Genomic DNA, 22,202 nt, shown 5'->3' on the forward strand with positions numbered 1-22,202 from the left:
CCAAATGCCTCTTAAATGTTGCAATTATACCAGCCTCCACTACTTCCTCTGGCAGCTCATTCCATACACGTACCACCCTCTGTGTGAAAAAGTTGTCCCGTAGGTCTCTTTTATATCTTTCCCCTCTCACCCTAAACCTATGCCCTCTAGTTCTGGACTCCCCGACCCCAGGGAAAAGACTTTGCCTATTTACCCTATCCATGCTCCTCATAGTTTTGTAAACCTCTACAAGGTCACCCCTCAGTCTCCGACGCTCCAGGGAAAACAGCCCCAGCCTGTTCAGCTTCTCCCTACAGCTCAAATGTGAAGAAATTGGAAACCCTAACCCGCTAAACAATTAAACAGATTTCAGTCATACATCATTGAGCTACAAACAAGTGAACTCTACATGGTCAGTAAGGTACGGCAGCTGTCATTCATCATCTTCATCATCGGCTGGTGAAACATCTCCATCGTCCTCGATTGCAATGTCTTCCTCCTCTGGATTTCTGAAGAGAATGTCAGCAGAGTTTCCAATTAGAAAAGTAACAAACACAAACTCGACCAATGTAACTACTAAACAGTTTATACAGCCTCTTCCAAATAAATAATGAATCCTGATCCATGCAGATTAAACCAATCCCATTGAAGACTTAAAACCAGTGAAAGAATCAATGGGTACACCTGGCTAAATGACCTAAGTTAGACTGGGAAAATCCCTAGAGAGCTTCTCAATAATTTTGATAGAAACTCCTGGATATATGCAAGAAGAGAAACCTTTGCTGTTTAAGATGGGAGTTGCAGCAAGAGCATAAACCTTAAAAATCTCTGCTAGTCTTTTTAGGAGAGAGGTTAGGCAACACCTTGTCATCCAGTAGTCTCTCACAAAAAAAGCACTGGATATAAACTCAATTAACATGGAGGGATTTTTGCTGGACATGGATATCAAGAAGTAAAGGTGGACAGGGTCAAGATAAGATCAGCCATAATCACGTTGGAAAAGTGCAAGTGGTGAATAACCAACTCCAGATCAATTGATCTTTCACTGAAGTTATAGCAGCCAAACATGATAACCCATGAGGAAATTTGCAGCATATATCCTTAAAAGAAATGTAAATTGGCAGACCACACAAACCAACAAAAACTTACTATTTAAAGGAAAATAAAATCTGCAAATGATATCTAAAATCAAAATATAATGTACTTTTATGAAATTCCTATGTGGGTTATCTTATTAGCGATGTAGTAAATCTATTTAAAATAACTAATTTAAACAAAACTAAACTGGAATCTTAATACCAAAAATAAAGAATTCACATTATTGATGAAACAGCCCTTTGGATGCAAACCGATTGAACTCTCATTCAATTAAGACTAAATTCATTTGATTAAATCCCATCCGGTAGAAACGGAAGAGTGAAAATTCAATTTCATTTAATGGAAAGTAAATTTTAATCATAAAGTTTAATTCTTGACCAATGTTGAAATTCAATTAATTGAAGATTAATCACAAATACCTAATCACACTGGTAACAAACCAAAAACTATTCATTGAAAACTACTTACTAATTGATTGAACTCTAAATTTTATTTAATAACGACCAATCCCCTCTCAGACAAATGAGTCTCCCTCTCAGTGTAATATTGTCAGCATAGAATTCCTACAGTGTGGAAACAAGCCTTTCAGCCCAAAAAGTCCACATTGACCCTCCGAAGAGTAACCCACCCAGACCCTTTCCCTACCTTATATTTACCCCTGATTAATGCACCTAACCTACACATCCCAGAACACTATGGGTAATTTAGCATGGCCAATCCACCTAACCTGCACATCGTTGGATTATAGGAGGAAACCGGAGCACCCGGAGAAAACCCACACAGACACAGGGAGAATGTACAAACTCCACACAGGCTTGAAACCCAAGGCTGGAATCGAACCCAGGCCCCTGATGCTGCGAGGCAGCAGTGCTAACTGCTGATCCACCATCAGCAACTGTAATCACACCAGATTACTAGATTGGCTGTTGTCCAGCATACTGTGAAAGAAGAGATTACACACAACTCACCCGTCCCTGCACCACACTAGGAACAAAAATGATCGTCATAATCGTTTTTTTATATAAAACATTTTTGGAGTTTCTCTACCTACCAACAGAAGAATTATGTTTTAAAAAAATGATTCTTACTTGATACTTTCTATTGAATGAATCCCACAGCAAGAGAACCAGAGAGTTAGGAAAAGAGAAACAAATACAGGAATTAGTGCAAGTCCAACAATAGTATAGTATAGTATGCACAGGGACACAGACACAGAGAGACTGACACAGAAATGCACATAAACAGAGACACATAGCTTCTTACTAGATTAAAACTATAACTAAGAATTAGTAAATGGCGCCATGTTATTTGGGTGTAGTTAATATTACACCAAACCCAACCATTTCCAACACAGTCTACACAACTGATTGAGACCTGAAGACCTGTCTGATAAATTTCACCATCCCTAATGTGGGTGCACTGAGATGAATTACAGTCTGCCCATGGCCGTCCCAAATAGTCCCATCTAAATTCAATCAGGTGTTTGATAAGGTTCCCCATGGTAGGCTATTGCACAAAATAAGGAGGTATGGAATTGAGGGTGATATAGCAGCTTGGATCAGAAATTGGCTAGCTGAAAGATGTCAGAGTGTGATGGTCAATGGGGAATATTCATCCTGGAGTTCAGTTCCTAGTGGTCTACCACAAGGATCTGTTTTGGGTCCAGTGTTGTTTGTCATTTTATAAATGACCTGGATGAGGACATAGAAGGATGGGTTAGTAAATTTGCGAATGACACAAAGGTCATTGAGGTAGAGTTGCATGAATAGTGCAGAAGGATGCTGTAGGTTACAGAGTGACATCGATAAGCTGCAGAGCTGGGCTGAGAGGTGGCAAATGGAGTTTAATGCGGAAAAGTGGGAGGTGATTCACCTTGGAAGGAGCAACGCGAATGCAGAGTACTGGGCTGATGGTAAGATTCTTGGTAGTGTGGATGAGCAAAGAGATCTTGGTGTCCGGCTACATAGATCCCTGAAAGTTGCCACCCAGGTTGATAGTGTTGTTAAGAACGCATATGAGGAGAAAGTGAGGTCTGCAGATGCTGGAGATCAGAGCTGGAAATGTGATGCTGGAAAAGCGCAGCAGGTCAGGCAGCATCCAGGGAACAGGAGAATTGACGTTTCGGGCATAAGCCCTTCTTCCTCGGATGATGATGGCTAGCATGAGGGGACATAGCTTTAAATTGAGGGGTGATAGATTTAGGACAGATGTCAGAGGTTGGCTCTATACTCAGAGAGTAGTAGTGGCATGGAATGCCCTGCTTGCAATAGTCGTAGACTCGCTAACTTTAAGGGCATTTAAATGGTCATTAGATAGGCATACGGATGATAATGGAATAGTGTAGGTTAGATGGGCTTCAGATTGGTTTCACAGGTAAGGGCAACATTGAGGGCCAAAAGGCCTGTACTGCGCTGTAATGTTCTATGTTCTATAGTGTCCCATTCTGTTGAGCTCAGTGTGACACCAGGGAAGAATTGTTGGGAAACACAAGTTTGTTCATAAATACCAGGTAACAATCTAACATCTGAATGAAGGTCCATGAGGGACTATTTGGTGCTTTCATTCATTCCCAGTGGGGAAAATGGTGTTTGCAGAAAATATGATGGAGATAGAGTCTTTACAATAGGGACACTTTGACTTTTCGATCTGTCAATTCTGCGAGCGTGATTTCGCTATGGAATGGCAGAATTGATCTCGGGTTCCTAATAATTCGATATCCAATCTGCTATTTCTATCCTATTCCTACTACAGGATTCCAATTCATCCATTCCCGAATCACTTCCAAAATGCAGTGCCCAGAGTTATATTTGAAGCTTCTACTATGCAGAGATATTCTGATAAACATTAAACATGAAAAACATTAATAACCTTAATAGTTTAGGTTCTATTTGTTTTACTTAAAACATTTCATTGAATTGTTTGTTTATTATATTTGTAGGGTCCTTACAGGGCCACTTGAGCCATTGACTTCTCTCAGATGAAAATGGGGCAACTCAGTACCACCCCTATTATAATGACACATAATCCTCAATTGGTTGCTCAGTTGGCCAATTGCTCCTCATTCCATCCCAACCCAACTGATTCTCGCTAAATTCCTAAAGCATTGTTTTCAATGTGCTTGAGCATGTGCCTGTATCAGACTGAAGTAGGGGAGTGGGCAGAAGAGAAGACTGATATCATACAAACTGCTGCTGGGGTTTAACGTAAGACTAGGCAGACTGCAGAGGTTCCAGGACCAACCTAAATAAAAGGTGGGCGCAACTAACCATCTCATTAATTTCTCTCACAAAATCAGGTTTTAGAGACCTTACACTAATGCCGTTCAGTATTCGATAGAAGGCACTCAGTCCTCCAGTTGGCACTTCCTGTTTCCATCCCTATTCCTTGTTCAAGACCCTGTCACATGGGCAGCTCTGGGTAGGGTTAATGCTTAACAAACTAGAGAAATATGCATCAGAAGCTAAATTCCACGATATCTTACTGAAAGGTGAAACTTACCAGGATTTGGATGCATGAGCAGGAAAGGTATTTCCACTGTCGCATCACTACAGGAAGAAAAAGCATCAACAAACGAGCCTTTAAAATATCACTCAATACCACTCCTATTATAATGTCATAAACACTAGTGACTTGTGATAAATTCAACCAGATTTATTGGGGTACAAATTTCCACTCTTCGCTAAAGGAATTCATCTTTAATGATCTCCCAATAAAAAGCTTCATAACCAATGAAATACTTTCAAAATTTGGTCACTGTCATAATGTAGGAAATGTTGTGGCTAAACTGTACACAGTGAGAGCCCATTAACAGAATGAGTTAAGTGACTGGACAATCTGGAATTTTGTGATGTTGAATGGAGCAGACTGTCAGTCAGGGAATCGAATGAACTCTCCTACATTTCAATCTGTTCCATGGATTCTTTTTTTGCTTCATTGACTGTTTAACTGCTTAACCCAAAGGTTGGTCCTCTGATAAGGCAGCAGTCCCTCTGTGGCACTGGACTATGTGCTTAAGAGGGTCATTTTCACCTTCAGTACTGAGGGTAAAAATCAGGTGGGTTTTATGAGGGGTGAGAGATATTTTCCGTGCAGGTAACTATCTGGTTTGGTACGTGTGAAGGCAGGTGGCTTTGTGAAATAACAGCGGTGTGGCCTATTTACTGGCTTTGTACTTGCCCAGTCTCCCCTTTATCCCACCCCTAGATGTTCATGGTCAATCAATGGCTGGTTAAGTGCCTCATTCTATCTCCCCTGCTTTTCTTACTAGAGGCTGACCCACACTACCTTGGTAGTGCAGCAGTTTTCATTGTTCACATTGGTGTCAGATAAGCAGGGAGTATGGAGATACATAATTTGGGAGTCCCCTGTGCCCATTTGAAGCACACCCCATTGCCTCAATCCATGTCTTCCTTTAACTTTACCCACAGGTCTCTCAAGTGAGGCTCCCCCACCCCCATTCCCATCACCATCACTGGAGTCTGGCAGCCAAGTCCCAGGAATGCCTTGGACTAACCTTTACATCCACTTCCACAGCCTCCTATTGTTCACGGATTGTGTGTAATTCCGGCAGTGACAACTGCTCAAACTTGGCACTGTTGGCATTACACAGACACTGGCTGGTGACATTGGATGGCAGCTCTGTTAGGTGGGAAGGCCCCCATGAGAGCTTAAGCCTCACCTTGGGGCAACAAATTCTGTTCCCTGTGTGAACTGGCTGTGGGGCCACTGACTATTTAATGATTAGGTTGCTGATCTGGCAATGGCAGCATATGAGATACAACACTCCGTAAATTACAGCCTCAAATCTCTGAACTCAACCTTTTGGCTTAGAGACAAAACTACTAGTGCTGCTTTAAATTACTTATTTACCAACCCGGGGTCATCATAATGGCAAAGGCTTACTGAACACTGGCAGCCAACAGAAGTCACTATAACATGGTCAGCGAAGACATTGTTCCAGTGACACCCTGTCCGTGAAATGTTTAATGACCCCATCTGACAGTGATATAGTTACAGGGAGATGCAGTGAGTAACAGATAATGAAATAATATATGTACAGTATGTGTGTGTGTGTGTGTTACCCATTGTTCTCGTAGCTTCTCTGTGTCTCTAGACATTTCTTGTAGTGTTAGCCCGTATCTGTTACACATATCAGCTGAGAATAAATGCTCCATTAATGGGTTTGCACCAGCTCAGGAACGTGGCCTTAGGATGCTCTGATCATTGGAAAAACATCTACTATTCTATTTTCGCAAGGTGATAATTAAAACAAATCATTCCAAATCAAGACGGGGGAATTTTCTGGGCCAGTCAGGATATGAAATATTTAGGAAAATTGCATTCATTTCCTTGCCACAGTGAAGCCTTTCTATTTAGTAATGGTTTTAATTAACTGGAGAATGACAATTGACAATACTTCACCTGGCCGTTAGATCACCCAACACACTGCAAGGAAGGAAAAACAGCAAAGTTAATATTTTGCACAAGTGTTTAATACAGTTGAATTAATTTCATTTAGAGTGTAAAGAATGTAGGGAAGAGATTGCCCTGGGATATGGTGGAGGGTGAATAGTGCCAAGAGTATCCATGGAATGTTTTGACAGAAGGAGTAATTGAGAAACAGATGAGGCAGGAAATTGTATCATTTAATGAAACGCAAAGAGCCTGATGCAATATAAAAGACGGTTTGGTCCTGGGCAGTCCTCTGTATCTAATTAACCATCAATGAAATGGGGCAATTACAACAATGTTTTTGAAGGCAGAATGCTAATGTAGTGAAACAAAGTTTTGCTTCATTATTGCACTAAAATAGTTTTGGTAGTGTGGTCACTATTACAATGATGTGTGGGAAATATTGAAAACCAACATACAGCAACATCTTACAAACAGGAACAAAATAATGACCATATAACCAACGTTTTATTATGTTGGTTGTACCTTAGATATTGGCCAAGACATTGTGAAATCTCTTTCGCTTTTCTTTGAATAGTTTACTGGGATCATTTACATCCATCTGAGAGAAAGGTACAGCCTGATGTTGAAGACTCATCCTACATTGAGGTGTTTATCTATAATATATGATTAAGTTTCTGAAGTTGGTCTTGAATGTAGAATCAACTTAGTCAAAGACAAGAGTGTTACTAAGTCTGATACTTCAGGAAGTGGTGAATCTAGACTAATTGGATTCACACTGAGATGCAAATGGTCTATCCAGAAAGAGTATCAGTCTTTTCCTGTGTGGGGAGTTGTAATATCCCTTAGCAGCTGTAAACATAACAAACACAGCTACTTGTCAATCAAAATAAAAGCCCTAACTTGGACACAGCTAGGGTTCTAAATGGAATGACTCCATTTAGATTTTTCAGTACAAAATGTCCTGGAAATTTAGTATGAATTGAATTAAGCAATTGTGCACATCACTCACCCAGGAATCAACAAACTGACTTTCACTTTATAGGACACCAACATCCCCTGAACTTCCCGGTCAGCCCCTTCCTTCAAACTGAAACAGAGAAAAGACAGATTAATCTGCTGTTACTCTAGGGTTACTCTGGTATTACACTCTATATCGCCAAGGCACTCCATCAATCCCTGTATCCCCATATCTCCTTCAATCATTTCATTCTGCTTCAATTTTCTCAAACCCATGTTGCAGAGCAACCAACACAATTCCTTACTTTGTGTGAGCATCTCTTCTCATCTTCATGTTGTACCGCATATTATAGATATTTCATGTCCCGCATTATGGACCTTGGTTCGCTGCCCGGAGTATGAACCTGGACCCTTCACCTGAAACCCTGCTCTGCGGACCTTGGTGCTTGGGTCTGTACATGTAGCATCAATCATCACATCAGATGTCCAATGCTGAGAACTTTGAGGGACTTTTTTGATGCGGTAACTGAGATTGTTGAGCAGAGTCATGTGTAGATGTAGTGCACATGAACTTCCAAAAGGCATTTGAGAAGGTGTTACCTGAAAAAAAATTGTCAGCAAATTTGAAGTTCTTGCAGTGTCAGGGACAGTGGTGGATATAAAGTTGACTGGATGACAGGAAATAGTTCTCTTGGGATTGACTTTATGACCACTAATTTATATCAATGAAATAGACCTTGGCATACAGAATTCAGTTTCAGATTTTTGTAGATGACTCAAAACTGTGCTGCAAACTGTGAGTAGCACAGGAAATAAACTTCAAGAGGACTTTGACAGAATAGGGGGAGAAGTGGCAGGTGCAATTTAATCCAGAGAACTATTGAGTGATTCCTTTTGGTAGGAAGGATGAGGAGACAGCAGATAAAATCCAGAATTCTGAAAGACAGAGGGACCATATCTTATCAAATGACACAGCAAACTCAAAGGGCTTTGAGCAGAATGGCCTAATGCCCTACTCCTGTGCCTAATTCCCATGATCCTATGACCTGTGGAAAAATGTGCACAAATTATTGGAGGAGGCAGAGCAAGTTGAGAAAGCAGTTAATAAAGTTTCGCCCATATTGGGTCTTATGAGTAAAGGCAAGGTTTGTAAAAACAGTGAAATTATGGCAAATCTGTCTAAAACACTGGTTCAGTTCATCCAAAGATGTGCAGGTTAGGTGAATTGGCCATGCTAAATTGCCCATAGTGTTCAGGGATATGTAGGCTAGGTGCATTATATCAGAGCTGAAAATGTGTTGCTGGAAAAGCGCAGCAGGTCAGGCAGCATCCAGGGAACAGGAGAATCGATGTTTTGGGTATAAGCCCTTCTTCAGGTGCATTAGTCAAGGGTAAATGTAGAGTAATAGGGCAGGGGAATGGGTCTGAGTGGGTTACACTTCAGAGGGTCAGAGTGGGCTTGTTGGGCCAAATGGCCTGTTTCCACTGTGTGGGGATTCTAATTCTAAAATCTGGAGCACCATGGGCAGTGGATTTTAGGAAGCATGCCAGAGAATGAGAAAAAGTGCAGTTAAGATTAACGAGAACACTTCCAGGTTTGGGGGACTCTAGCTACATGGGCAGAGTGAAAAAAACTGAGGGCAATTAGGCCTAGCCAGCAAAGCCCATATCCCACAAATGAGTTTGTATGATTCTATGAAAGCATTCTCACTTCTGTTGCTCTGCCAGTGTCCTCGCCATTGTATGTCAAACAGTCAAAACAACGGTTACCACCCAGACCAAGATGGTGCAGTATGAGGCTAATACACCGAATGTCCTTCCTCTGCTAGCCCACCTCCCTCCATTCAGTCTTTCTCTCCTGCCCAACCCCCTTTCTCCCATAGCACCGTCCATTCCTTCCTTCCTCTCAAACTCCATCACCTTCCCTTCCCCCAAATCAAACCTTATTGCCTTACATTGTGGAAGAAGCCAGGTTCGTATCCTCCTGCTTGATCCTACCATCGAGGGCAATGCCATGCTTATCACGGTTGTTGGCCATTAATGGCAAGAGCACGTAGGTCTGAGCGAACTTGGAGCCTGAAGTAATCTGGTCACTAGTTAAAAGAGAACATTGACATTTAACAAAAGAATCCAATCGAAAGTAGCCAAATACCTACCGCCCTACAACATATCCAGCCAGTAGGTTCCTGCTTGCTACTTGGGGGACCCTGACCACTCTGAGCTATATTGAAAAGGGTATCCTGCACGGCCATATGGACACTAGTGTTATTTCACCAGAGGTTATAACAGTTCTTTACTTAACCACTTTCTGTTGTCTCTATCTAAAAATACAGATAGAAAAGAAAAACTCCTACTCTCCATGACTTCCTCAATCTGCTCAGAATTCAAAGACCTTAAACTGATGAAGTTCAGAAGTTTAGAGTTAAACACCATAAAAACAAGCCCTTCAGACCATCATGTGTGTGTTGACCAACCACACCAAACCAAACCAAACCATGTAGCATGAGTTCATGAAAGGCAGGGCATATTTAATTAATTTACTGGAGTACACCATGGTGGATAACCAGAAACCGGTGCATATGATATATTTGGATTTCGAGAAGGCATTGGACAAGGTGCCTCACAATAAGATAAAGGTGCACGGTGTTATGGGTGATGTATTAGCATGGCTAGAGGATTTATTAACTAATAGAAAGCAAAGAGTAGGGATAACCCTTTGGAGTATTGTGTGCAGTTTTGGGTTCCAAACCTCAGGAAGGATGTACTGACCTTGGAGTGTGTTCACAGGAGGTACATGGCAATGGCCCCAGGAATTAAAAGCTTAACATTTGAGGAATGGTTGAGGACTCTGGGTCTATACTCAATGGAATTTAGAAAGATGGGGTGGGAATCTAATGGAAACTTACAGAATACTGAATGGCCTGGACAGAGTGGATGATGAGAAGATGTTTCCATTGGTAGGAGAGATTAAACCAGAGGTCACAGCCTTAGAGTAAAGGGAAGATCTTTTAGAACAGAGATAAGGAGAAACTTCTTCAGCCAGAGAATGGGGAATCCATAGAATTCACTGCCACAGAAGGCTGTGGAGGCCAGATTAACAAGTATATTTAAAACGGAGATAGACAGGTTCTTGATTGTCAAGTGGATCAAGGGTTATGTGGAAAAAGTGGGAGAATGGGTTTGAGAAAATTATTAGCCATGATTGAATGGTGGAGCAGAGTCAATGGGCTGAATGGCCTAATTTCTGCTCCTATGTGTTTTGGTCTTATGGTCTAAAAGGGTGTTTTTCTGGTTGAAGATCAGTGGCTAGTAGTGTGCCTCAGGGATAAGTGTTGGGACAACATTTTTTACAATATTCATAAATGATTTGGACCAAGTTTAGTGTGTCAAAGTTTGCAGATGACACTAAATGATTGGTAAAGCAAAGTGTATGGAGATCACTGAAAGTCTGTCGAGGGATATAGATAGGTTAAGCGAGTAGACAAGGGTCTAGCAGATAGAATACAATTTTGCTAAATGTGAGGTCCTATGTGAGGGAAACACAGGGTTGCAGGGATAGTATATGGGGGATCAATCTGGATGGGGTGCTGTTTGGAAGGTCAGTGTGGACTTATTGGGCCAAACGGCCTGTTTCCACACTGTGAGGATTCTATGATCCTATAGAGGACTGATGGAGTTAAAAGATGGATTTTGTTTAATTTGTGCTTTGTGGCAATGCTGTCGATGGGCTGTTTAACTGTGCAGGGCATCTCAGCCTTACCTGAGTGGGATGTACACATGCAATTCCCTTCAAGCAGAGATCAAGTGATGAGGGTAGCTAGCTGATGAAGGAGTAGCGCTCCTAAAGCTAGTACTTGCAAATGAACCTGTTGGACTATAACCTGGTGTTGTGTGATTTTTAATTGTATCCACCCCAGTCCAATATCGGCACATCCACATCCTGGCTATACAGACTAGATTGCCCCACAGAGTTCAGGTCCTCATGCAGAGTTCTTATCATCCTTGAGCCTTGTCTAATGTGAACAAAGTGCTATACTTACTTGGTTTCCTCCAAAGCAACTTCCTCAGTGTAAGTATCATTCGAGTACAGCACCACGTTAGTCACTTGTTCAACTGAGAACAGAGGAAAGAATTTCAGGCCCACTAAATGCACAGAGTTCGCTGTTGCAAAAATGGTTCATAATCCAAGTCAAAGGGCCTAATTTTAACCCCAAGTAGGTGATGGGTTTCATGTGAGTTAAAATTGGGCCCTTTGGGAAACAAAATTAGGAGTACAGTGTAAACACTGGCAACACAAAAAGAGATATAAATTAATCTGCAGAATGGACACACAATTGGAAATGGAACTCTCGGTAAATGTAGGATGGTATGCTTCATTAAGAAGAATAAGGAGCTCACAGACTGCTCAGATAATAAAAATCTAAATGAACGTGTGGAGCAGAGGGAGCACAGATACACAAATCAGAAAAGGAAGTGATGCAGATTAGTAGAGCCATTAAAAAATATAAGCAGATCGCTGAGGCTCGTTTCTTGACAAATTATTTAGAAAAACTGGGAAGTTTTTAATCTTGTAAAAAAAAGCTTTTTCGAGCTCACTTTGCACACTGTGAGCAGCTTTCTACAAAAATTACATATTGGTACGGGAAAATGTGCAAAAGAAATTGAGAGAAAGGAAGAAAAATTAACATTTAAACAGCACCTTTTCCAACTTTCAGTCAATTAAGTATTTTTGGAAGTGGAGTCACTGTTATAAAATAGGAAAGATGACAGCAGTTTGCACCCACGAAAAGCAAGTGTAACAATGACCAGAAAACTATTATAAGTGACGTTGATTGACATTGTCAATGGAACAGGGATAACCCCTCTAATCTTCTTTGAATTAATCCACTTGAGAAGGTAGAGTTTTAACACACAGTGACCAACTGTCCCATATTTTAAGGGAAAAGAGTCACATGGAGTGTGAAACATTAACTCGGTCTCTATCTCCACAGATGCTGTCAGAGTTTCTCCAGCACATTCTGCTTCTTTCATTTATGTTTTCCAGCATCTGCAATACTTTGCTTTTATTTAATTGCTACCTGTTAGTGTTTACTCACTAGGGTAACACACTTTAATCAAAGGCTCATTTGTTAGTGCTGTTCACTCAGGGATTTACAAATTTGAGCTGGTAACTCAGAGATTGCTAATGAAGCACTGTTTACTGAGAGACTCAGCAGTTAACACTGAAGCTTCAGACACATCATTAAATTTAAGATGTTAAATGTCGCTTGGCTTTTACATGCAATCTGATTTCTTGTTAAACCATATTTCAAAAGTGAACAAATGGTTACCTTTATGTTACCATTTTGATGTTAGTGAAAGGGATTAGTGAAATCAGAGTGGAAGCATTGGGATAATCTTAGCGGCATTTTTAAAAATGTGTTTTTGGGGCAGGATCACGGCTCAACTCCCTGTTGCTTTAGGAAACTGGTCACAAGGACTGCACAAAACACTACATAGGACAAACAGGAAGACAGCTAACGATCCGCATCCATGAACACCAACTAGCCACGAAACAACACGACCAGCTATCCTTAGTAGCCACACACGCAGATGACAAGCAACATGAGTTCGACTGGGACAACACTACTATTATAGGACAAGCCAAACAGAGAACAGCCAGGGAATTCCTAGAGGCATCGCACTCATCCACAGGTTCAATCAATAAGCACATCGACCTGGACCCAATATACCGACCACTGCAGTGGACAGCTGCAACTGACAACCGGAAGTGGCAGATTCAAACCACTACAAATGCCGGAGGAAAGATCACAGGAGGCTCCCAAGCACTGAGGATGTCACCTAGACAGGGGACGAAACGTCTGCAACACAAATTCCCAGCTCGGCAAACAGAACCACAACGAGCACCTGAGCTACAAATCTTCTCACAAAGAAAGTGGTCGCCGTTTCTTTTTGAACCTCGCACTGTTTCTACTACAGAGAGGTTTAATTGGCAAGACATTGCAAAGTTTTAAGAGATAACGCTGTATTGTGATTCTGGATTTAATGAAGGCTGGCCCAGACAAAGAAAGAAAGAATGGCCAATACCCTTCCCCACAGAGCTAGAAATCTAGTGGTTTCTATGGTCACTTTTCTAGTGACCAGAGCTATCCGGTGTTATCAAGCTCAATCTTCCAACCTGCCCTCATGGAATTTGAACTCAGAACCTCCAGGTAGTTAGTCCATAAGCACACCAGCTCCACCATACCTGATAGTCTGACATTCTTCACATCCTTGTTCGAATTATTAGCCACTTCGATACTGACGTTGATAGGCTCTCCGTGGCAGTATACCTGAGGAAAGAAATAAGTAATTAGCTCAAACTATGCTCTTTGGTTTTAACTTTCTCTCTTCCTGTCCTGAAAGTGCCAACTCTTTCTGAGAACCCGGCCACCCAGGTGCTGCCTGCTCCTCTCTAGGGCTTCGTCCGAGTCTGTTCTTTCATATCTAAGTTTAGCAAGTATCCCTGGGCTATTCAACTGTAGCAGCATCACAGGCAAACCCAGTTCTGTCCTTGCTTGAGACTCACGATGACTGCTAGCAAGAATCATTGGATAGGTACTGGCAGCCAGCAATCAACATGTCTTCCCTCTACAATACATCCATTGCCGTGACCCAGGCTGAAATCAGTGAACTTTGTTGCAGCTCATAGATCTCTTACAATTCAGTTCGGAGTTGGATTTACCAACTAACTAAGTGGGGCCGTACATAATCATTAAAGTGGTTATGCACACCAGTTTGTCAGGAAGCTTTCTTAAGAAGATGAGGAGTGAAGTAAATTAATGCAATATACAGAATAAAAGTTACAGGACTGTCATTATCCCAATCAGGCTCAAATTTGTTAAAGCATCCTTGTGACAGACAGTTGGATGCAATCGGTTTTTTTCCTGTTTAACAGCTTCCAGAAAAATAAAGGTCGGTCCTTTCTGTCACACTTGTTGCAGATACATGACTAAGATAAAAACTCGGCTTGACCCGAACTTGATACTAAACTAGTAATACAAAGGCCCTTACATGCAATGGCCAACTGTACAAGGAAACCAGAGGAACACAGCAACAATTCTCCATTACATTCACTGTAAATGAGCTGCCACCTATGATACAAGATCAAAAGATTGCCTGTTCAAAATGACCGTTGCAAACTGTCACACTGAAGGAATAAAGACTGTATCCTTCAGGTTAAAGCTGAGCTAATTTTAGGGGAATGTAGAGGGAGCTCCATTTTGCATCTAACCCATGCCAATCGGGACTTTCCTCACTATCTCATTCATCATAGAGTGTGCCACTTCTTGCATTTTTCTACAGACTTACATTCAAAAAAGAATTAATATTTACATTTCAGGATTTTAAAGAAAAGTTTATCATACAAGAATCTGAGTAATAGGGAGAGGTTGGATAAGCTAGCACATTTTTCTTTAGTGCATAGGAGACTGAGGGGGGAATCCTATAGAGGTATATAAGATCACAAGAGGCATGGATAGGGTGAATGCACTCAGTCTCTTTTCCCAGGATTGGGGAATCAAGGACTAGAGGGCATCAGGTTAAGGTGAGAGGGGAAAGACTAAAAGGGAACGTGAGGGGCAACATTTTTACACAGAGGGTGATATGCATATGGAATGAGCTGCCAGTGGAAGTGGTTGAGGTGGATACATTAACAACATTTAAAAGGCATTCGGACAAATTCATGGATAGGAAAGGATTCGAAGGATATAGGCTAAGTGCAGGGAAATGGGGTTCGTGTGGATGGACAGTTTGGTCAGCATGGACCAGTTTAGGCTAAAGGGCCTGTCTCCGTGCTGTCGGACTCTATGACTCTATGTACATGATTTTAAAGATTAAATGCAAACACTGAGATGATAGGTGATTAACATGCTAGCCAGCTGAGATTTGGCATAATGTTCCTCAAGGCTGCAAACTCAGCATTCAATAAAGACCGAGCAATCAGTGTTTTGGGAAATCTCTGATTCATTTGGCTATGAGGGAGGAGTATACACTAACCACAAAGGAGATTGTGACAGAGAATTGACAGTCAGCTTTCTGGGCTGTAAAGACAGCCAGGTATAATTCCACCAGGCCTCAGGGACAAATACACAAATATAATTCAAAAAGACTTTATTTAAATCATGAGGGAAGCATGTCTATTATTTTCCATTATGACAAGAGAAAGTTAAGTACATTAAACTCTATGTCTGATCAAAACTGTCACTTTGTATCTTGAGTTACTGTAAATGTAAGAGGGACAATAAAAATGATAAGATTGAAGCAATGAATGAGAAAGACACACACATAGTGGGGAGAAATTAGAGCAAACAGAATTCGATGTGAAACAAATATGAGAACATTCCTTATTCCAGTCCTGTTCTGGCCTGCACCCACAACTCTTTCTCCGATATATCGATGATATCATCAGTGCTGCTTCCCTCTCTCGTCAGGAATTGGAAAAGTTAATCGATTTTACTACCAATTTTCATCCAGCCCTCATTTTCACCTGGTCTATCTCTGACTCCTCTGTTCCCTTCCTCAACATCTGTTTCCATGTCTAGGGATAGACTGGCCATTAATATCCACTGCAAACTCACAGACTCCCATAGCTACCTAGCCTATACAACCTCACACCCTCTAAAGTCTCCATTCCATTCTCCCAGTTCCTGTGTCTGTCACATTTGTTATGATGAGGTCTTAGGGAACCTCCAAAATGTCCTTTTTCTTCCTCAAATGAGGATTGCCCAGCACCATTGTTGACACAGCCCTCAACCAGGCCTGACTCATTTCCTGTACTTTCACCCTCACCCTCTCTCTTCCCTCCTGCAACAGCTATAAGGTTCTCTTTGCCCTTACCTACCATCCCACCAGCATCCACATCTAGATTTTCATTAGCTGCCATTTCTCCCACATCCAGCGAGACGCTATCAACAGACACATATTCCCCTCCCTTCCCTTGACTGTTTTCCACAGGGACCATTCCCACCTGGACACCCTCGTCCACTCTTCCTCCACTCCAAACATTCTACCCCCCCCCCCAACCCCGCAGTACCCCCCTGCAACCGCTGAAGGTGTTACACCTGCCCATTTACCTCCTCCCTTCTCAAGGCTCACACATACCTTTCAGGTGAAGCAGCACGACACATAATCTAGCCTACTGCATTCGCTGCTCACAATGTGGTCTCCTCTTCATTAGGGAAACAAAACGTAGATGGGTTGACCATTTCGCAAAACACCTACGTTCTGCTCGCAAAAATGACCCTGAGCTTCCCGTTGCCTGCCACTTTAACACACCATCCTGTTCCCTGGCCAACATTTTTGTCTCAGGCTTGCTGCAGTGCTCCAATGAAGCTCAGTGCAAGCTGGAAGATTGACACCTCACTTCCTGCTTGGGAGCCCTGCAGCCCTCTGAACTCAATATCAAGTTCAATGATTTTAGGGCCCGAACTCTCCCATATGCTAGTGCCGTATCCACACACACCAGGCCTTGTTATCAAATAGTCTGCCATTACACACTACCTATTGTTAGCCACTAACAATCCCCATTCACCCACCTAGCCAGATTGTTATTCACTCCTTTGTCTGTCCAACTCTTCTTCTCTCTCTTTCGGCTGTATCCCCACCTATCATTTACTCCTCTCCCTCTCTCCCCCCAACCTATTTTCTGCATATATAGTACAACATTTTCCTAGTCACCATCAGTTCTGAGGAAGGGTCACCAGACCCAAAATGTTAACTCTGATTTCTCTTCCTAAGTGCTACTAGACCTGCTGAGTGTTTCCAGCAAATTGTGGGGGAGTGGAGGTAAGGTGAGTTGAGATGAGATAAGTTGAGTTGAGTTGAGTTGAGTTGAGGTGAGGTGAGGTGAGATGAGATGATCCATTTCAGACTCAAGAAATCAGTTTATTTTCCAAGTTTTGAGAAATTTGTATTGGAGCGAAGCAATTTGAGAATCCAGACAAGTTGCTGAAAGCTAATCAGTAAATTAAAACAATCAAAAAGGCTGCTGGAATGTTGCCTCAATGTTAAAGGACCTGAAATATGAAAAGGAGGAGGTTATTCCTCAGATCAATAAAGGTATGGTCAGATCCTATCTAAAGCATTGCATTCAATTCTCAGCATTGTACTTTAGGGGAAGTGCTTTTGGAGAGGCACTCAACACAAATTCACCAGAATGATCCTGAAGTTTGAAGGTTTACATTACAAAGACAGCTTATAAAAACTTGGATGGATTGATGACATCTGAGCATACAACTTTGAAACAGGAGTAGTCCCTCAAAGCTGCTCTGTTACTTAGATTCAAGATGGCACTGACACTGGGTAAGACTTTGCAAGCTCTCGAAGGTAGATCTTATCCTCACATTTCTTACAACTGCTCTGCACCTTTAAACCTCATTTCTCAGTCTATAAAAATTACTAACTTGCTTTGGTGCACCTCCTGTGCAGACATCACCTTATATGCCTTGGTCTGCCCAAGCACCCTATGGTCTGTTTGTCCTTGTATTTTATGATCTGCCTACACAGCTCGCAAAACAAAACTTCTCACTGTATTTAGGTACATGTGACAATAAATCAAATCAAATAAGATCAGTCATGTTCCTTCTCAATCCAGAATCTATCCATCCCAGCTTTAAGCTATTCAATGATGCAATCTTGACTGTTCTCTGCAGAAGGGAATTCAACAAACTAACAAAACTCAGAGTGAAAAATTCCCACATTTCTGTCTTAAAAGGGAGACCCCTTAATTTTAAACTGCAGTCTGCTGGTTCTGATCTTTCTCACAAGTGGAAACAGTTTTTCAGCATCCACCCTGTCATGTCTCCTCAGAGCTTTAAATGTTTCAGTAAAATCACACCTCATTCTTCTCAATTCCATTGAGTACAAGATAAACCTGTCCAACCTTTCCTCATGAGATAACTCTGTCATTTGAGGAGTCAACTGAGTGAACCTTATTTGAACTGCTGCCAATGCTATTATATTCTTCCTGAAATAAGAAGACCAAAACTGTATACAGTACTCCAGCAGTGGTCTCTCCAATGCCCTGTATAGCTGTGGCAAAACTTCACTATGCTTAGATTCAATGCCTTTTTTCAAAAAATGACAACATTTCATTTGTCTTCATAATCACTTGCTGTAGCTGCAAATTGTGTGATACATGTACTGGAACCTCTGTAGATCAGAGCTCTGTGATCACTCTCTGAAACAATATTCTGCTTTTCTATTCTTCCTGTCAAAGGTGAGACAGAGGGCTGTCTGGTAGATAAATGAGGGAATAGGACCTAATTTTTAAACTAGTGCTGAGTTACACTTGAGTGAAATCAGGATGCGTCTTTTGCATACAAAAGGTAGAAAGGACTGGAGCTAGCTGGAGTCAGGGCAATTGAAGTTATTAAGACTGAAATGGATTTCTTTTTTAGGAATTGCCATTAGGGATTTGGAGCAAAGGCAGATCAATGAAGCTGAGGTGCAGATCAATCACGATCAGTTAGAATGGCGGAGGAGCCTTGGGGAGGGGGTGGGGGGGTGGGGGGGGTGGGGGGAGGTGAATGTATTATTCCTATCTTTATCTTCCCTTTGATGATAAAACCACGTTCTTCGCCATTATCCAATTAGTAAGTCCTGTCCAGTGTCCCCTCACCTCTTTATTGAGCGTGGCCGTCAGGTGGAGTGGCTGGTCTGACATCAGGAAATGCTTGCTGATATGGGCACTAGGCTGTGGCCCTGACTGATTTGGAGCATATTGTATTTTACGTATAGCCAGACGCACAGAACTCCTGTCAAAATAAAGAAGAGAAACGTGATCAACACTAAAATTAAATATATTTATGTATTTATATATAAAAACTGGTGGATTGTTCGAAAAGCTAAAAGGCTGTTGTTTTTCAGGGAGGTGACATTGCCATTCCCTACCCACGCTATCAGTCTCCCATGTGGATAGATCCTTAATGCGCTGGGTTTTCCACACCACAAGAACAGATTAAATACTGTAGTAATCTGTACAACAACAACTTGAATTTATAGCATGTCCTTCTCACAGTGAAACATCTTAAGGCACTTCACAGAAGTGCTATCAAAACAAAAATTGACACGACATCGCAATTACAAGGGGAAAAGGCCCAAAGTCCTGGCCAAAGAGGTAGGTTTGAAGGAGCAACGTAAAGGAGCAAAGACAGTGATAGAGTTGGAGAGTTTTAGACAGAGTGTTCCAGAACTTGATGAGTTCACACCTTAAGGAACCCCAGAAAATGGGGAATGAGTAAACTTGTGCACACCAGTAAAGCTGTTTCTACACTGTCCCATTAAATACTCTCAAGGCAAATATAATGTGAGATAAACGCAAACTAAACTTCTCTTTATGTTGTCAGTGTTCCTCAGCTACATTCTGAAGAGACCAACGTGGCGTTTATTTTTCTTTCCTCACACCATTCTTCATGTTTTCTTTAAGTTGCTGAAAGATTGTCCATTGGTGCTGAATGAAGAAAGGTTGATGTAGCTTTTCATGAACAGGACTAACATTACGCTCCTAACAACGGACAACATAGTCATGGTCATAGATAGAGTCATAGAGATATACAGCACGAAAACAGACCCAACGGTCCAACTGGTCCATGCCGACCAGATATCCAAAATTAATCCAGTCCCATTTGCCAGCATTTGGCCCATATCCCACTAAATCCTTCCTATTCATAAACCCATCCAGATGCTTTTTAAATGTCGGAATAGTACCAGCCTCCACCACTTCCTCTGCCAGCTCATTCCATACACACCCTGTATGAAAAAGTTGCCCCTTTTAAATCTTGCTCCTCTCACCTTTAACCTATGATCTCTAGTCTTGGACTCCCCCACCCTGGGGAAAAGACCTAGTCTATTCACCCTATCCATACTCCTCGTGATTTTATAAACTTCAGCCTCTGATCCTCCAGGGAAAATAGCCTGAGCCTATTCAGGCTCTCCCCTTAACTCAAACCCTCCGAAAGCCTTGTAAATCTTTTCTGAACCCTTTCAAGTTTCACAACATTCTTCCTATAGCAGGGAGACCAGAATTACATGCAGTATTCCAAAAGTAGCCTTCTTCACTATCCTATCTACCTGTGACTCCACTTTCGAGGAACTATGAATCTATACTCCAAGATGTCTTTGTTCAACAACACTCTCCAGGACCCTACCATTAAATGCATAAGTCCAGCCTTGATCTGCCTTTCGAAAATGCAGCACCTCATCTAAATTAGATGCCATCTGCCACTCCGCGGCCCATTGGCATCTGGACCTGATCCCACCTTAGTCTCTGTGGTGAAAGGTTAGAGCTGAAAATGTGTTGCTGGAGAAGCGCAGCAGGTCAGGCTGCATCCAAGGAACAGGAGAATCGATGTTTCGGGCATAAGCCCTTCTTCAGGTGAAAGGTTAGAGCCTAACCTCTTGTCCTTGCCTTGTGCTATCAAATCCTCTTCAGGCCAATGACTAGATAATGCTTCAAGGTGAGAGCTTCACTCAGTAATGGTGTCAGCAACTAGTTTATTCCTAGGAATCACTAAAAGCTCACTGAATGGTAGCTTATAATTCAATGTATCTGCCCAGTGTTGGTTCCCTTTCAGCCGGGAATACGCAAACTGTCAATTGACCATTTTGGAGCAGCCAATTGGAACTCTGAGTACTGCACAATTCAAGTAGTACTATGTTATTGTGTTGAAGTTAATGTGTTACAGGTGCTACAATGGTGTTCGATATTTGACTATTTTCACAAAATATGGGGATACAGCAGAATCACTGGAGGAGGGTTTATGACATTGGTAACGTCCCTACCTCAGGACCAGCAGCTTTGTTGGCCATTAGAGATGCGTTTGTGGTGTGGCCATGCAGGTTGATTACCAGCCTGTAAATCCTTCCCATGTAGCTATTTGGCAGGAAGTGAGCGAGAGGGGACGATTGGGAGTCCTGATCAGCCACCTTGTAGATGGTAATGGCACACCACAGCGGTGCTTTTGCCCATTTGTGGCCCAACTGCGGAGACTTCTGATGGGAGGTGATGGCCCAACCATTGAAAATGAGGACTGGGGTGAGGGCTGGTAACATAGACAGCAGGACTGCCTGTTCTGTGCTGTACTGTTCTATGTTCTATATTTCACCTCACCACACTTACCTTTTATGGATCTTTTCCTCCAGATTGTTCACGCAGAAAGCCAGAACCTCAAACTCCACAGAGCAGAACTGCAGAGAAAGTGAAAAGATCAGGAAGAATAATAATCCAGTGGGAAGGGTAAATTAGGGCACAGAATTATTATTATTCACCGGATTATTCTAGAGTTCAGATTCAATAGTTCTGAATCGTTTTAGGTTATGTTGAATTATGCAGAATGTACAACACACACTGGCCATTCAATTCAACCATCCCATTTATGCTCCATTTCAGCCTCCACCATCCCTCAGTGTACCAGCGAACAAAGTGATTATTTACAAAAACAGAAATTGCTGGAGAAATTCAGCAGGTCTGGCAGCATCTATGGAGAGAAAGCAGAGTTAATGTTTCCGGTTCAGTGACCCTTCTTCAGAACTGATGGTAGCTGGGGGAAGGTGGGATATATGCTGAAGACAGGACATGGAGGAGAGGGAGAAGGTGTGTGCAATAGGTGGAAATGGAGACCAGAAAGTGAGAGAGGGAGAGAGAGAGAAAGCAGCAGTTAAGCAGAAAAAGGGATGGATAATGGTGAGTCTGGGAGAGAGAAAAGCTGGTAATA

General features: G+C 41.9%; 1 protein-coding gene across 2 annotated transcripts in view; it reads right to left on the bottom strand.

Annotated features, from left to right (window-relative positions):
- Nucleotides 1-225: 225 nt before the first annotated feature.
- LOC122555762 (S-arrestin-like) overlaps nucleotides 226-22,202 on the bottom strand; it is a 30,002-nt gene continuing 8,025 nt past the window's right edge. Inside the window, exons 5-14 of one of the 2 annotated variants that reach the window (XM_043701874.1) lie at nucleotides 21,608-21,675; nucleotides 19,109-19,244; nucleotides 13,697-13,781; nucleotides 11,490-11,562; nucleotides 9,405-9,542; nucleotides 7,502-7,579; nucleotides 6,499-6,522; nucleotides 4,576-4,622; nucleotides 2,166-2,175; nucleotides 226-488 (exon numbers count right to left, since the gene is read on the bottom strand). In XM_043701874.1, the coding sequence (XP_043557809.1) occupies nucleotides 413-488; nucleotides 2,166-2,175; nucleotides 4,576-4,622; nucleotides 6,499-6,522; nucleotides 7,502-7,579; nucleotides 9,405-9,542; nucleotides 11,490-11,562; nucleotides 13,697-13,781; nucleotides 19,109-19,244; nucleotides 21,608-21,675 (735 nt within the window). In that variant the 3' untranslated portion in view covers nucleotides 226-412. Of the gene's footprint in view, nucleotides 489-2,165; nucleotides 2,176-4,575; nucleotides 4,623-6,498; nucleotides 6,523-7,501; nucleotides 7,580-9,278; nucleotides 9,361-9,404; nucleotides 9,543-11,489; nucleotides 11,563-13,696; nucleotides 13,782-19,108; nucleotides 19,245-21,607; nucleotides 21,676-22,202 lie in introns of those variants that run through there. The other variant, XM_043701875.1, reaches the window with a different exon arrangement.

Source organism: Chiloscyllium plagiosum, chromosome 13, assembly GCF_004010195.1.
Source record: "Chiloscyllium plagiosum isolate BGI_BamShark_2017 chromosome 13, ASM401019v2, whole genome shotgun sequence".
NCBI classification, from domain to species: Eukaryota; Metazoa; Chordata; class Chondrichthyes; order Orectolobiformes; family Hemiscylliidae; genus Chiloscyllium; species Chiloscyllium plagiosum.